Source organism: Saccopteryx bilineata, chromosome 4 (assembly GCF_036850765.1).
Source record: "Saccopteryx bilineata isolate mSacBil1 chromosome 4, mSacBil1_pri_phased_curated, whole genome shotgun sequence".
Taxonomy (NCBI): Eukaryota; Metazoa; Chordata; class Mammalia; order Chiroptera; family Emballonuridae; genus Saccopteryx; species Saccopteryx bilineata.
The window spans coordinates 196,443,316-196,458,941 of record NC_089493.1 but is presented as its reverse complement, the minus strand read 5'-3'; the positions used below and the strand labels follow the sequence as shown (position 1 = coordinate 196,458,941).

General features: G+C 46.2%; 2 protein-coding genes across 4 annotated transcripts in view; both read right to left on the bottom strand.

The window, feature by feature from the left end:
* The window catches only part of RADIL (Rap associating with DIL domain), a 52,742-nt gene that overhangs the window by 28,301 nt on the left and 8,815 nt on the right, over positions 1–15,626 (bottom strand). The window lies entirely within an intron of this gene.
* PAPOLB (poly(A) polymerase beta) lies at positions 9,225–11,668 on the bottom strand. The gene has a single exon (XM_066277657.1). The coding sequence runs from the start codon at positions 11,506–11,508 to the stop codon at positions 9,595–9,597; it is 1,914 nt and encodes a 637-aa protein (XP_066133754.1). The 5' UTR covers positions 11,509–11,668; the 3' UTR covers positions 9,225–9,594.

Below are 15,626 nucleotides of genomic sequence, written 5' to 3'. Positions count from 1 at the left end.
TACCGGAGACAACAGCCAGCAGAGGGACGGGAACCCACGTCCTGTGACACCGGGAACCGAGTTCTGCCAACAGGAAGAGCGCCTCCTGATCAGGACGTGGCCTGAGAGGTAGGAGTGTTTTGGGCACTTTTGTCCTGAAAACACTGGCCAGTTTCAAAGGAAAATAGGGGTGTTGACAGAAATCAAAGCCTTGGGCACCCACACTGGAGACCGGCTGCACGGAGCTGAGAGGTGACCTGTGTGAGGAGTGCACATACCCTCACAGGGAGAAAGCAGGCGCCATCACCAGTCAGGACTCTGGCGGCTCTGGGAGGCAGGGGCGGCTGAACAGGGCTCTGCGCTGCGGCTCTGCTGGTTCTGGGCCAGTGGGCATGACTCGGTGGTTTGCTTTATCAGTATTTGTCCAACTGTCCATATACATCTGTCTCATACCCTTTTCTGTACAAGGGGAAACAGTTTGTGGTATTCCAGTGGATACTGGGATTTCAGTGACCTTTTCTCTCTCTAGTTTTATGTGTGGTTGGTTCACACTCTCTAAGATGAACAAATGTTGCTATATAATCAGGAGAGAGGGTGACAACACTATTCCCACTGGATGGCAGGCCTCTCCCCAGCTTCCCCGCACAGTGGGTTCTTCCCAATGGCACCCCAACACGCTCTGGTGTCCCCAGCCCTGCCTGGAACCTGCCCCATGAGGGATACCCCCCTCCCTGGTCAGCCAGAATCCCGCCAACAGCTGTCTCCCCACATGCTTCTGATCTCGTCTCCTCCTCACCCCGCTGTAGAGTTACGAGACACTCCAGGCACACACAAGTGTTTGAATCAGACAACATATGAACCAGGCTGAGGAAATAAGAAAACTGTAGACATGGGTGTGCGTCCTCTCTCCTACCCAGAAGTAACAGCAGTGCTGTTCGGGGGCATAATCCCTATATATGCTTTCTATTTAATCATATATTATGACTAACATATGAAGAATCTCTGAAAAATATATTGTTTCATTCTTTAAAACTTTGATGAAGTGGTCCCACCTGGTGTGTATCCTTATCCAACTTGCTTTTTCAACCAGCATCATGTCAGTGATGTCAGGGACCCATTCGCTGTGGGCTTCTCCAGTTCCTTCCATTTCGGTGCTGTATGGAATTCCATTGTAATGTATGAAATGAACCCACTTTCCGTGTCGGTCAGTGAGGAATTCAGTCTCTAAGATGTCCCCTAATCCCTCCGCCTGGTGCTGAAGCCCTCTGAGTAGAGCTGTTCAACCAGAAAAACACTGGGCACGGCAGTGTGTGAGTGACTCCCATCGTTAGGTCCCGGAAGACACTGCCACTGGCACTGTACTCGCTCAGAACACGCGTGCTGAGGTAAGTCACCACCATGTCGTGAGAACACTTTATCAGCCAAGGAGAAGAGGTGGAGCCTCTTGCCAAATAGCCAGAACCACCGTGCCAGCCAGCATTTCAGGTGTTAAATCATCCACACATTCCAGAGAGCCATCAACCTGGTCCTGATGTGTTTTCTACACATTTCTGGCTTGGGTTTTGGTTTTCATAGTCACATTTGTAAGTGAATTTGGCCGATAACTCTTCTTTATGATACTTCCCTGCTCTGGTTTTGGTATGAAGATTATACAGCGGAGGGCAAAAGTAGATTTACAGTTGTAACGAACAGGGTTTATCCTTGTACTATTATTTATTAATTATTGTATTATGCCTGTTTCCACGCGAACAACTGTAAACCTATTTTTGCCCATCCCGTATTTGACTCCTATACTGTTTCTTCTCTTTCTGTTCTCTGGAACAGTGTGAGGTATAATACTGGAATAACCCTGTCCTTGAATATTAGAAAGAATTGGCCTGCATGACCTTCTGGTGTTACGTTTTTGTGGTTTGACTTTGGTTTTGGTGGGTACATTTTCAAATGACTCATGCAATTTCTTTCAAGGTTATAAGTCTATTCTTGTTTTCCTCTCTTGAGTGACTTTTGGTAAGTTCTTTTCCTAGGATATTGTCCACCTCATCTAAGTTTTCACATTTACTAACATCAAGCTATCTGTAAGATCCTTAAAGAGAACCTGCACCAGGTGTGCAGCTATGTCCCCTATTACGTTCCTAAGCTTGTTTAGGTACTGTCTTCATTTTTCCTCATCAACCTTTCCAGTTCTGACTATTTTATCAGTCTCCTCAAAGAACCTACTCTTGGCCCTGGCCGGTTGGCTCAGTGGTAGAGCGTCAGCCTGGCATGCAGGAGTCCCGGGTTCAATTCCTGGCCAGGGCACACAGGAGAAGCGCCCATCTGCTTCTCCACCCCTCCCCTTCTCCTTCCTCTCTCTCTCTCTTCCCCTCCCGCAGCCAAGGCTCCATTGGAGCAAAGTTGGCCCGGGTGCTGAGGATGGCTCCATGGCCTCTGCCTCAGGCGCTATAATGACTCTGGTTGCAAGAGCGACGCCCCAGATGGGCAGAGCATCGTCCCCTGGTGGGCATGCCGGGGGTGGATCCTGGTCTGGCGCATGCGGGAGTCTGACTGCCTCCCCGTTTCCAACTTCAGAAAAAATACAAAAAAAAAAAAAAAGAACCTACTCTTCACTTCACGGATCCTCTCCACTGCATGCTTACTTTCTATGTCTTTACTTTCTGCTCTATATTATTTCCTTTCTTCACTCACTAGATTTACTGTGTTCCCCTTTTACCTAATAATGTAGGCAGGCAGCTCATCCTTTTAGAGTGTGTGCACTTGCAGCTATGGCCCTCCTCCCAGTACCACACTCGCTGCACCCTCGGCTGCGTTTCCGTCGCTGTCCAGGCCTGAGTCCCGTCGTTAAAGTCTGCATTAGTTGGACGTGCTTGAACATCTAAACCTGAGTGCTGTGTAGGACATTGCGATCACCGCCTCTGGGACCCATCCTGTCCTCCGTCCCAACAGCATGACGGTGAGGAACGATGAAAGCATGTACCCAGCGGGTAGACACAGCCACGCGACTAAGGTCCAGTCAGGGAAAGATGAGGGGATGTCCCTCTTGGGAGTTCTGGGAAAGCCCATGGAAGGAGGACAGTTTGCAGGACACCTTTGTCCATGCCCCTTCCTTCCTCCTTCCTGCCTTAAATGACAGTGTCGGCAGTGGCCCCACGATCATCCGGCACCTGGAGGTGACCCTGAGGGTGGAAGGCGTGAACTACAAAGACGGTGCTAAGAGAGGGAGAAGCCGGCCCCCGGGGACCAGGAAAGACCTCTGTCAGTCCCGCCCTACTCCATCCGTGTGAGAGAGTCAGCCTGCAGCCGCTCAGCTGCTGTCAGCGGGCCAGGTGCGACTCTGAACCAATCAAGAGGTTTTTAAGATATCCCCTCGGTGCTGGGTTTTAGTTTTCATTATAAAATATTTCACACAGGAGAGCATTTGTGACTCAGACCACGGATAAACGAATACCGTCTCACCCACCACACCCTGGGAAAGTGGGACCCGTGCAGTCTCGCTGTGTGCTCCAGCTGCACCCGGCCCTCCCCACCCCACCCCACCCCCAAAGGGAGCTGCTGTTCGGGATTCTGTGTTTCACATCCCCTTGTATTTCATTTATATCAATAGTTACACTACACGTTTTTATGACCTTCAATTCTACTGCCCTGTTTTGCCTGTTTTTAAACCACATATAAATTATATCACAGTGTGGTTTTTTGCAATTTTCTTTTTCCCTCAACATTAGGAGCAGAATCTGTGTTGGTGCACGCAGCTACGGTCCGTTTCATCTCACAGTTTTACATTATTTACTGCATGACTATACCACAGCGTAGCCATCCCCCGTTTATGGATATGGGGTTCATTCAAGCTTCTGACTTACAGAACGCTGCAGAAACACTCCCATGACCTACAGGGCGGTTTCTCCCCGACCTTTCTGACACCATGACATATACTGAGAATTGTGATATTTACATGGCACGTTGGAGGGTGTGTCAAGTTCTGGACACAGCCGCAGAGGGGCCCACAGACTCTGCCACCTCGAGCAATAAAGGGACCAGTTAGATGAGGCACATCAGTGCCCCACAGCTGGTGACGGCGAACCTCTTGTGGAGTCCGCGAAGCACAAGGTGTGGCATGTCGACAGCACCAGACTGTCTCCCAAAGGGACGCAAACACGCAAACAGTGCGCACTCTCGTCATTCAGGGTCAGTGTCCCCACGGCTCCTCATCCTCACCAAGGCCGATTCCTTTATTTCTGTCCTAATTCTAGTTTCCTTACTACTAACCAAGTTGAACCTCTTTTCCTGTTTATTGTCCATCCCTAGTTCCTCGTCTAAAAGGCACTTCTTTTATCCATTTTTATTTTCAGAGAGAGAGAGGGATAGACAGGGACAGACAGACAGGAATGGAGAGAGATGAGAAGCAATCATCAGCCCTTCATTGCGCGTTGCAACACCCTAGTTGTCCACTGATTGCTCTCTCACACGTGCCTTGACTGCGGGCCCCCAGCAGACCGAGCAACCCCCTGCTGGAGCCAGCAACCCTGGGTCCAAGCTGGTGGGCTCCCTGCTCAAACCAGATGAGCCCGCGCTCAATCCGGCGACCTCGGGATCTCGAACCTGGGCCCTCTGCATCCCAGTCCAACGCTCTATCCACTGCGCCACCACCTGGTCAGGCTCTTTTATCCATTTTTATTGGGCGTTTAGTCTTTTTAAACAGCTTCTCCCCCATAGTTAATATAATCTGGGCCCTGGCTGGATAGCTCAGTTGGTTAGAGTGTTGTCCCAATATGCCAAGGTTGCAAGTTCCACTCCCAGTGAAGGTACATACAAGAATCAATCAGGGAATACATAAATAAGTAAAACAACAAATCCATCTTTCTGACTCTCTCTCTCCCTTCCTCTCTAAAATTAATAAAAAATTATTTTATATAATCTGGATAGTAATCATGTCGATTTTATGCATTATGAAATCCTCTCCACTACGACCTGTTTTTCCTTTCCACTATTCGTTATTTGGTACAATAAAGAGATTCTGAGCATCAATCTCTTTCTCTGCGGTCTGAGCTTTTTGTGTCTTCTTCCGGAAATTCTCTCTGCCCTTTATTACTGATTTCTAACTTACTCTTCTATAATCAGAGAACATGGTCTATGACTCTGACACTTTGAAAGATGTTGTCTTACTTTCTGATCTAGCATGAAGTTAATTTTTATACCTGTCCAATGCTTATTTGAGAATATGCACTTCCAGTTGTTGGATGGAGGGTTCTAGAATAAATGTCCAATAGATAAGGGATGCAAACAAGAGCTGGTGGGGAGGGGAGACAAATCCAGCCCTGGGCATCTGTCTACGTGTTGTCCAGGGCTACCTTCACCCCACAAAGGCAATTCAGTATTGAGAGCCAGACCGTACTGCCTCACAGAGCAGAAAGCATTACTATCTGGCCCACTACGGAAAACGTTTCCCAGCTCCCGCTGGGCTCCCAACCGTTTCCCTTTTCCATATCGTTCATGAAAGAGCTGCCTAAATCTTCTATGGCAATGACAGTTGGGCAATTTCTGTTCATCTTTGCTTTGTTACTTTATGTTGAGGCTAATTGGGTGCAAACCAGTTTTAAATTGTTCCATTTTCCTGCTGTGTTATTTCTTCTTTCATTGATGTATTTTGTCCCTAGCAATTATTTTTGCTTTGAAATCTGTTTGGATGATATTGTTACCTAACAGCTTCTTTTCATTAGCATTTCTTTTCCATTCTTTTATGTCTTACATTTTGGGTGTGTTTCTTGTAAATAAAATAGCTTGCAGCTGGGCTTAGTTTTTCCATGGAATCTGACAATCTCTGTCCTTTAGTCAGGAAGTTTGGTCCATTTATCACACACAGTGGCAGATATATTTGGTTTCATTTCCACCATCTTAGATTATGTTTTCTTTTTATACTATTTTTTTCTATGTACTGCCCCACCCCCAATTCCTTTCCTTCCTTTCCTGCCTTCTTTTGGAATAATACTTCTTAAACTCCATTTTTTTACATTTACTGATGTGAAGTTTTAGCCTTTTCATAATTTCCCCTAACATGGTAACATGAATTCTAGATTTAATAAAGAGTTATCAGTGTCTTTGCCTCCGTCGGAGCAATGTAAGAACATCGGAACTGTTTGTGTCAGATTTAGGTCCCCTTTCCTAACTTCGTTGCTCTTTATTTTTATTTCTTTTAATGGAGAAATACATGATCTGCTTCAAAATTGTGCTTGAAAAATACGAGTACAAGTACTATAAGACAAAGCAAACTCCAGTCATGAGACAATAAATACATATACCATATGGGGGGAAAAAAAGTCTGATATTCAGGTATTGAAAAATAGAATTAAACAGGTCCAAGTTTCCAGCTGAGTAAAATAATGTAAATACAATGACAAGACAAAATCTGTGCCTGACAATTTCAACCCGACACCGTAGCTGCTGAAAGTCCACAGGCGCTGTGCACACTCCACCTGACTCGTGATGGCGGGGGAGGGCCGGGCGGCGGCGCAGGGACAAGCTGTGGGAACGGACCACCACATGTCAGGCAGCAGAGAGGAACGCCGAAAAGGAAGTCTCCATTACTGCACAGCCCGAGAGGAAAGAAATTATATTCTAATTTGGAAAAATTAATCCAGGGGATAAAAGAAGGGTGTAAGATACTGCAGTTTGATGTGACAATGCACTGTGGTAGAAAGGAATGCAGTGGGGGGAGGGGTCAGAACCAGGCTAACTGGGAAAACTGTTAGGGGTGCTGTCTCCTGATGAAGAAAGACTGCTTTCCTTCATCTAAGCCACTGTCACTCATGTTTCCTAAACGTGGATGTTCTGTGGCTTACTCATGTGGTTTTTAAAAAATATCGTAACAAAAGGACTTTCTAATATTTATAGGATAAAACAAAAGAGGAGAAACTGACTAGATGTCCAGTGTTTGTTAGAAATTTTTTTCTAGATATAAAATTTACTGATGAATTTTAGTAAGTCATTTAAAAACAAGAGCTGGCACCCTAGCCGGTTAGTTCAGTCCATTAGAGCAGTGGCCCCAACCTTTTTTAGGCCACGGACCAGTTTAATGTCAGAAAATATTTTCACGGACCAGCCTTTAGGGTGGGATGGATAAATGTATCACGTGACCGAGACAAGCGTCAAGAGTGAGTCTTAGACGGATGTAACAGAGAGAATCTGGTCATTTTTTAAAAATAAAACATCGTTCAGACTTAAATAGAAATAAAACGAAAGTAATGTAAGTTATTTATTCTTTCTCTGTGGACAGGTACCAGTCCACAGCCCAGGGGTTGGGGACCGCTGCGTTAGAGCGTTGTCCCAAAACACCAACGCTGTGGGTTTGATCCTAGGTCGGGGCATACACAGGAAGCAACCAATGAAGACATAACTAAGTGGAACAACAAATAAATGCTTCTCTCTCTCTCTCTCTCTCTCTCTCTAAAAATCAATCAATAAAAACAAAAATTGGCATAACATTCTTAGGGGAAAGATCTTTCTACTTACCTGTTTAAATTGGACGTTTTTATAAACAGATATTCTATGGAGTACATAAAATTTCTCATGTGTGGAGATCAAATGGCCATCCAAGACTGTTAACATATTTCACAGGCATTCTAGTCAAGTCTTACTAAAATATTAGCCAAGGATCCAAAATTTAGTGTTTCATGCCACATGGTCACAGGATTACTGATTTCTTATCATGGTTAAGAAAATACTAGCATTTTTTTTTTTGTATTTTTCTGAAGCTGGAAACGGGGAGAGACAGACAGACTCCCGCATGCACCCGACCGGGATCCACCTGGCACGCCCACCAGGGTGCGATGCTCTGCCCCTCCAGGGCGTCGCTCTGCCACGACCAGAGCCACTCTAGCGCCTGGGGCAGAGGCCAAGAAGCCATCCCCAGCGCCCGGGCCATCTTTGCTCCAATGGAGCCTTGGCTGCAGGAGGGGAAGAGAAAGACAGAGAGGAAGGAGGGGGTGGGGGTGGAGAAGCAAATGGGCACTTCTCCTATGTGCCCTGGCCGGGAATCGAACCCGGGTCCCACGCACGCCAGGCCAACGCTCTACCACTGAGCCAACCAGCCAGAGCTACTAGCATTTTTTAATTTTATTTCTTTATTTTTATTTTTGTATTTTTCTGAAGCTGGAAACGGGGAGAGACAGTCAGACAGACTCCCGCATGCGCCCGACCGGGATCCACCTGGCACGCCCACCAGGGGCGAAGCTCTGCCCTCCAGGGGGCGATGCTCTGCCCCTCTGGAGCGTCGCTCTGCCGCGACCAGAGCCACTCTAGCACCTGGGGCAAAGGCCAAGGAGCCATCCCCAGCGCCTGGGCCATCTTTGCTCCAATGGAGCCTCGGCTGCAGGAGGAGAAAAGAGAGACAGAGAGGAAGGAAGGGCGGGGGTGGAGAAGCAAATGGGCGCTTCTCCTATGTGCCCTGGCCGGGAATTGAACCCGGGTCCCCCGCATGCCAGGCCGACGCTCTACCCCTGAGCCAACCGGCCAGGGCCTAGCATTTTTTTAAATGAAATAACACACAAATATACCATGTGTATACAGGCAAAGCAAAGAGGTGGGGAGACAAAAGGCTATTTTGTTTTAGGACAAATAATTAAGGACAAGAGAACATGGAGCTTTGTGAGCTCCAAGACAGTGTTTGCTGTTGGATCACTGAGCGTATGCACTATAAAACAATTCTACAAAAAACCCCAACAACCCAATATATCATTTCTTGACCATGTCCTATCAAAACCAAAGAATTACTAATTACTGTTTCAATGTCAAATATATACCCTTAGAGTTGACATTTCATGTTCAAGGGTTACAGCTACCTCCCAGGGACTGACTAGGGACTCTCATGCTCTTTAGGAAGTGTAGTATACCACTGCACAACGGTATCCAACCTGGACACTGATAATGAAGAAAACACTTCAGGAAAAAACTAAAATTCATCAAGCTGAAAAATATAAAATTAATTCTACTTTCTAATAATAAATAATACACATAAAGTCCATCAGTATAATGAAATCTGATACCAATGTGTATTGCAGTTCTCCCCAACAATGTAACAAGCCTAACTCCAGTCCTGAGGTTGGTCACAGGTACAAGGGTATCTGGAGGATGTTTCTCTAGTGTTCTCTTTAAGGGAAGTAGTCCTTTGAAATAGTTAATGGAACTGTTGCTGACACATTAATAATCTACACATCAATAACAGTACTTCTAGCCTGGTGTACTAACCCGGACTTCTGACCAAGATTAGCCCAGCAGAGGAAATTACCAAATAAGCCTAAACCTATTTTGAGTCTTATCTAGTTCAGCGCCCTTCATTCTCCTCCTTTAGCATTTGAAGACTACAGATCAAGTTGGCAGATATTATTTATGAACCTTTGAGGTTGTTTTTGTCAGTTCATCTGTTTTATTGAATTCTTGATAACAGGAATAGGATTTGCAAGGAGAGCGAGGATACTGGAAAGAGCTACACTGGATGTTCCCTGCAGGCCAACCGAGAGGATGCTGCTGTCTGAATAGTTCCTAATTCAGTTGTACTGTCTCTTGACAAGATTGTTCCTCTTCCATTTTGGCTTCATTGGTCCTTTCTTTATGAGGTGAGAATGTCCTCTAGACTCCTACTATAGGATTAGCTATGTTTGCTGCTGCACTCCCTGAAGGCCTGGGTAGACGGTTTACCAAAAGTGTTGAAGAAACAACTCGAGTGATCGTGGGCTTTGGTGGTGGAGAAATGGCTGATTGTAAGGCCGTCTGAGGAGTGCTTTCACTCGATGCACCCCCTGAGCTCTCACTGGGATTCACTTGCTGCAAGGAAACTTCAGGAACCTGTACGTCGGTCACAGACCCCGCCATTCCAGCCAGAGTAGGACTGTTTCTGCCCTGAGAGGTGCCAGTCACTGGGCCAGCCTTCACAGCACTTGTAGGTGAAGGCACAGGCATGCTGTTTTCACTGTCATCAGACAAGTCATTCAAAGCTGTCAACCTGACATCTGTTGAATGTGTTTTCTTTTTCTGAAGCACGTGATTAGGTAGTAGCTGATGAAGTTCCCTTTTTCTTAAGTGCGTTGCATCAATTTTCATATCCATCTCAAACATCTTACTATTTATTGCTTGCCTATAAACTGTATCTGTGAAAGACTGGATGTCATAGGTGAGATCAATACTGAGAACTTCAGAATTTTCTGGTTTCTTTAACACTAACCCAATCACCCACATTGTACAAAATTCTTCCTTGTCAGTGTTTTCTCTGGGTGCTGGAAATGACGTGGGATTCACATGTGCCAATGTAATAAACTCATTCTTCTCCAGGCTTCCAACCAGGATTCGGATTTTTGATTCCACCAAGCCCACCCATTCAAGATGCTGTTTTTCTGTTGGTGCACTTGCGAGAAGTACAATATAATGCTTGTACTTCTGAAAGAAGCTTGGAGCATCAAAAAGTTTGGACCACTCTGCCTTACTCAGCAAAATCTCATGTGTGATAGCAAGCCCTTGTTTAAACTCCTCAATCATGACCATCCTTGTTGAAACTGACACATTGTAGGTGGAGTTCTGCTGTGGGTAGGCTGGTGTAATTATAGGCATAAGATGGTACCTATCACTGGGATTTACTCTTGGGTCCCATACAGGCAAATTAAGATTTTGCTCCTCAGGCTCTTTCAGTAGCACTGGATTTGGCCACTCCCATTCAGAAAATACCAAGAAGAATTTACGTACAAGAGTTGCTGCTACTGCATTTGGATAAAGTTGGCAAGTTCTGGCTACTAGCATGGCCCAGGAAACACCTCCTAGGAAACCTAATATATTGGAATAGATATTGTGGCATTTAGCCCACAATTTGATAGCTCTGAGAGTTAGCCTGAAATTGTCAATATTTGGCACTAGATGTAAGATTTCATCGGTTACCCGGCAACCATTAAGGCTTCTTATGCATCTAATATCTAAATTTTTAAGCAGACTATCATCTCTTAGGTCCAAATCTTCTGGAATAGTCTGCAGGGCTAATCTTGCAAACAAAATATCAATCTCTATCCCATCAAAACACAGTCTGATAACTGGTACAAATGCCTCCTCAACAGCCCTTAAATCTTTTACTTCTTCATGTAGTTTCAATTTCTCATAAAAGGAGGTGAAAAAGTCACTTCGGTCAACATGTCTGGGTGCAACACACAATGCATCTATGTCAGCACCTTTTGTGTGCACGCCTAATCTGTAAGAGCCGAACGTAAAGATTTTGCCTCCAACATTTTCAATTATAGCTGGTGGAAGGCTTTTGCTTTCGCTGATTTCTCGTATCCATTCCTTTACTAGATTATTTAATTTTTCCAAAATTAAAATCCTGCGCTGCAGTTCCTCTTCCTCTTCCAAAACCCCAAAGGGTTTCAGGGTTTCTATTAATTTCTGGGTAAGTATGCAGTCTGTCTCCTGCGGGGCGGCTAAACTGATGGGGGAGGAGATGCCATAGAGCGTGGGTGGCGGCGGGGTCTGTTGAGATCCTGCGGTTGTCACCGGAAACGGCTTCATCTCTAGCGCTGGCCCAGCCACGCCACGTCCCCCGCCACCACGACCTCCGTGGCCGCTGAGTGGATCATGATCTGCAGAGGCAGGAGGGGCGGGGCTCCTACCAGCCCATGTCCAACCCGCTCCCGCTCCGCTCCCGCCGCTTCAAGCGTCTGTCCGCGGTCCCCTGGGCCGCAACATGGCGCCCGGATCCTCAACGCTGTTCTAGAACTGCACGCACACCGCGCACACTATGGCGCATGCGTGCCGCGCAGAGCCTTACGGGAGTTGTAGTTTCTACGAGTCTATCGCGAGATTCGGGCTTCAAGCTTGGGGTGATGAGTGGGCAAGGGTGACCCTTGGCTTTTGGGTTTTTTACTGTTTTCTACGTTTACCTTGACTTACCAACTATTTATTTGCTCGCTATTTCCTTTTACACCTCAAATCTATTTCCTCTCCGAGGGCATCTTCAGGTAGCCTTCTGCCTAAGAACCATCCTTTATAAATCCCTTTACAGTGAGGGTCTGCTGGTGGAGCACCCCCCCACCCCCGGTTGAGTCCTCTGTGGCTGGTGCCTGGAAAACTTACCCAGGCCTGAAACTCCAACTGGGTCGTTCTCTCCTTGCTATGAAAGTCCGAACTGCTGTCCACTGGTTTCCACAGTTCCTGTTGTGAAGTCTGCAATCAGGCTAACCTACTGCTCACCTGTCTTTTCTTTTTTGGCAGCTGTAAAAACATTCTGTCTTTAGTGTCATGTGGAAAAATGAATTTATTCGGGTTGGCAGAGGAATTATAATTCCGGACATGCAACCTATGGCAAACCATAGGCAAGTCTGAAGAACAAAGGAGGGGAACTTTAAGAGAGAAAAAGGAGGTTTGGGAGGGACTATTACAAACAAAAATGTCCATTGGAGGAAATCAGGAGTGGGAGTTGGAAGTGTAGTGGCTTCCTATTGGCTCAGACATGGGTTTCTCATCACCTAGGTCTATTGTTAAGCAAGGAGCAAATCATCCTTTCTTCTCCTGGAGTAGAATAAGCTTCTTGCTGACCCAATGTGTAAGGACAGCTCCCTCCTATCAGAGTCTGCAAAGTTAGGAAGTGGTAATGCAGGAGAACTCCCCTCCCACCACCACCACAGGCTTCCCAGCTCCATTTTAAATGCGGTTTCCTTTATTTATTTTCACACCTGCAATACGATCAGTAGGTGTCAAGGGGGAAATTTCTTTTTATTTATCTTACAGAGGGTACACTGTGATGCCTGAATGTCATGCTTTTCATTTCATGACCTCTGTAAGACTCTCAGGCATGCCCTTGGAATATGTTCTGCCCATCTTTCTCTTGATTCTCTTCATGCAGGCATGTGATAGACCCTCATTCTGTTCTCCATCTCTTAATCCATGTGTTGTTCAGGGTGATGGCAGAGCTGCCCCTCAGATCTCTAACTCTCTCTTCAGTGGTATTTAGTCTGCTGTTGGAGCCATCAGTGAAATATCCATTTAAATGCTTATATTTGTATTACTAGAAGGATTATCTTGTTCTTTTCCAAATCTTCCCTTTCTTTTAGATGACATTCATTCTTACCTGTTTTCTTTCAGCCTCTTCTTTAAATATTTTTAACACGTTTATTGACTCAATATTATATAATGTTCTTGAGAATCTGATTCTCTAGCTTGTTGTTTCCTACTGACTCATTTGGAGTAGCACCACTTCATGTGTCTTGTAATTTTGGATTATGAGCTCATCTCTGGCAAGGCTTGGGATGCCTGTGTGAAGGGTGTGTCCTTGCAACGAGGCTTTGCTTTGTTAATTCAGATGTCCTTGTACACTATCAAATTATGTGCTCTATAATTTATTATCCAAAGATTATTCAGACTACATTAGTGCAATTTTAAACCCAGACACATGTGAGAGGAAGAGTGGTTTTCAATTCTAAGGAAGAGTCTTTAGTTTCCCCACCTGGAGCCACGTTAAGAAAGATAAGTCTTTGTCATCTCCTTTCACCAGGTAGATTCTTATTCCATCTTTTCATTCCATGTGCTACCCTTCAAGGGTTCCAACTATATTTGGGGGGTACAATTCCAACTCCCACCTCTTTAGGTCCAAGGCTCTATAGCTCTTTCTTGCTATTAAACAAGTTTCTTGGTTACAAAGACCAGAAAATAAATGCATCCAGCGATGACCTCCCAACATGTTTTCTGTGGTAAGCACTCAGTATTGCCCTCGAAGGCTCATCAGATACCGTGGCCAGAAGTGCCCCAGCCAGGCACAGGGGGCGCCACCCACCTCGGAAGAACAAGCTGTTAAGCCCCCTTCTGACACTGGGTGTCAATCGAAACTAAAGTCTACTATTTTTTTTTTTAACAAATCTAAGCAGTGAATCAAAGGATGAAACTGGCTATGAGCAACTAACCAGTTAACTTTGTCTTCATTGAATTTGAAATCCTCAAAAATGTTAAGATCAATTACTTTTCTAGTTTTAGACTGCTGAAAAAAGTTGGGAATTGTTTTGCTTTTTACCTAACTATATAAAAGAAACACTCTTCACAATGATTCTATCATTGAAAATATGCTGAAAGGAAGTCTTACTCAGTACTCGGGAGGCAGTTACTCCTAAATAAAAGGAGAAAAGAACCGAAATCGCCTCCCCCGTCCTGAGGTAGGAGTTATTAAAAATCAGATCCATGCCTGACCTGTGGGGGCGCAGTGGCTAAAGCATTGACCTTCAACACTGAGATCACTTGTCTGAAACTCCGGGCTTGCCTGGGCAAGGCACATAAGAGAAGCAGCTGCTACGAACCGCTGCCTCCCACTCCTCCCCCGCTTTCTCTCTCCCTTTTCCCTCTCTAAAAAATCAATAAATCTTTTTTAAAATCAAATGCATAGTGAAGACGAAAATGTCAAAAGTAAATGACCACAGCAAAGTTGGGAGACGGGTGAGGTCAAGATTCGTGGCACCCCGTGAGCAGATGAAGCCTGAACATCCTCATGTCAGCAGGGGTTCAGGTCCCATCTGCCCATCTGGGGATGGCAAGGTAGAAGAACACACACCAAAAGTTGGGTACTCAGAGATGACACACCTGGCACCGCCAGCCCAGAAGAGAGGGAGGCTGGCAGGTCGCACTGTCAGGGGCCAGAACAGTGCATTTCTGGTCACTGAAGCCACAACTTGCACAAGTGGACAGCCATGGCATCCATACAGCACCTTCCCCTGTCCCTGATTCCCTCACAAAGAAAACATACTCCAGCCTGACTGGCGGTGGCGCCATGAATAGAGCATTGACCTGGGATGCTGAAGTCCTAGGTTCAAACCCCGAGATCACCAACTTGGGCGCAGGCTCATCCAGCTTGAGCGTGACCCCATGGTCACTGGCTTGAGCCCAAAAATTGCTGGCTTGAGCCCCCTGGTCAAGGCACTTATGAGAAGCAATCAATCAACAACTAAGAGGTGCTTCTCCTCTCTCTCCCGTCCTCCCTCTCTCCCTACCCCTTCTTGCTTAAAAAGAAATATTCAAGCTTTGGAGTCCTGGATGCCCAGGGAAGCCAATAGGATCTTCCTCTTCTACTCTGCATCAGTCCTTCAGGCAATTAATGAGCACCGACTGTATGCCCGACACCACACAGACATTTGAAAGTCAGTGAGTCACAGCCCTGCAGTGGCTAGTGCAGAGATGTCCCTGCAACTGTGTGAACCTCAAATTGCAGTGGCTCTTGAAACACCGTAGGCTGACCTTTCTTCAAAGAGGGTACCCAAAGCAAAGCAGGCCCTGCCTCCCAGGAACTGGCCAACACGACGCCTCTGAAGCCCAGGGAGGCCACATAGAAAGGCATCCACCAGCACAAAAGGAGCCGCGTATGACCCTTCTCAAGACACTGGGCTTTCACAGCCTCCTGAGAGCGCCGCAGGAGGGCAGCATGGCCTGGTGCACACAGGGGCACATGGATGTTGGCCCCAAAGGTGAGGCACTACATGTGGCTGAAACTGAGCTCATCCAAACTGAGTCCAGGCTGCTAGGTCCAAACCCATGGTCCCCAATCCAGGACAAATTGGTTGCCACAATTGGTAGAGATGCAACCAGCCTCTAAGGGTAGAAGTAGAGGGGAGGCCCCGCTATGGGGCTGGGAGGGAGTGTGGCTAAATGTC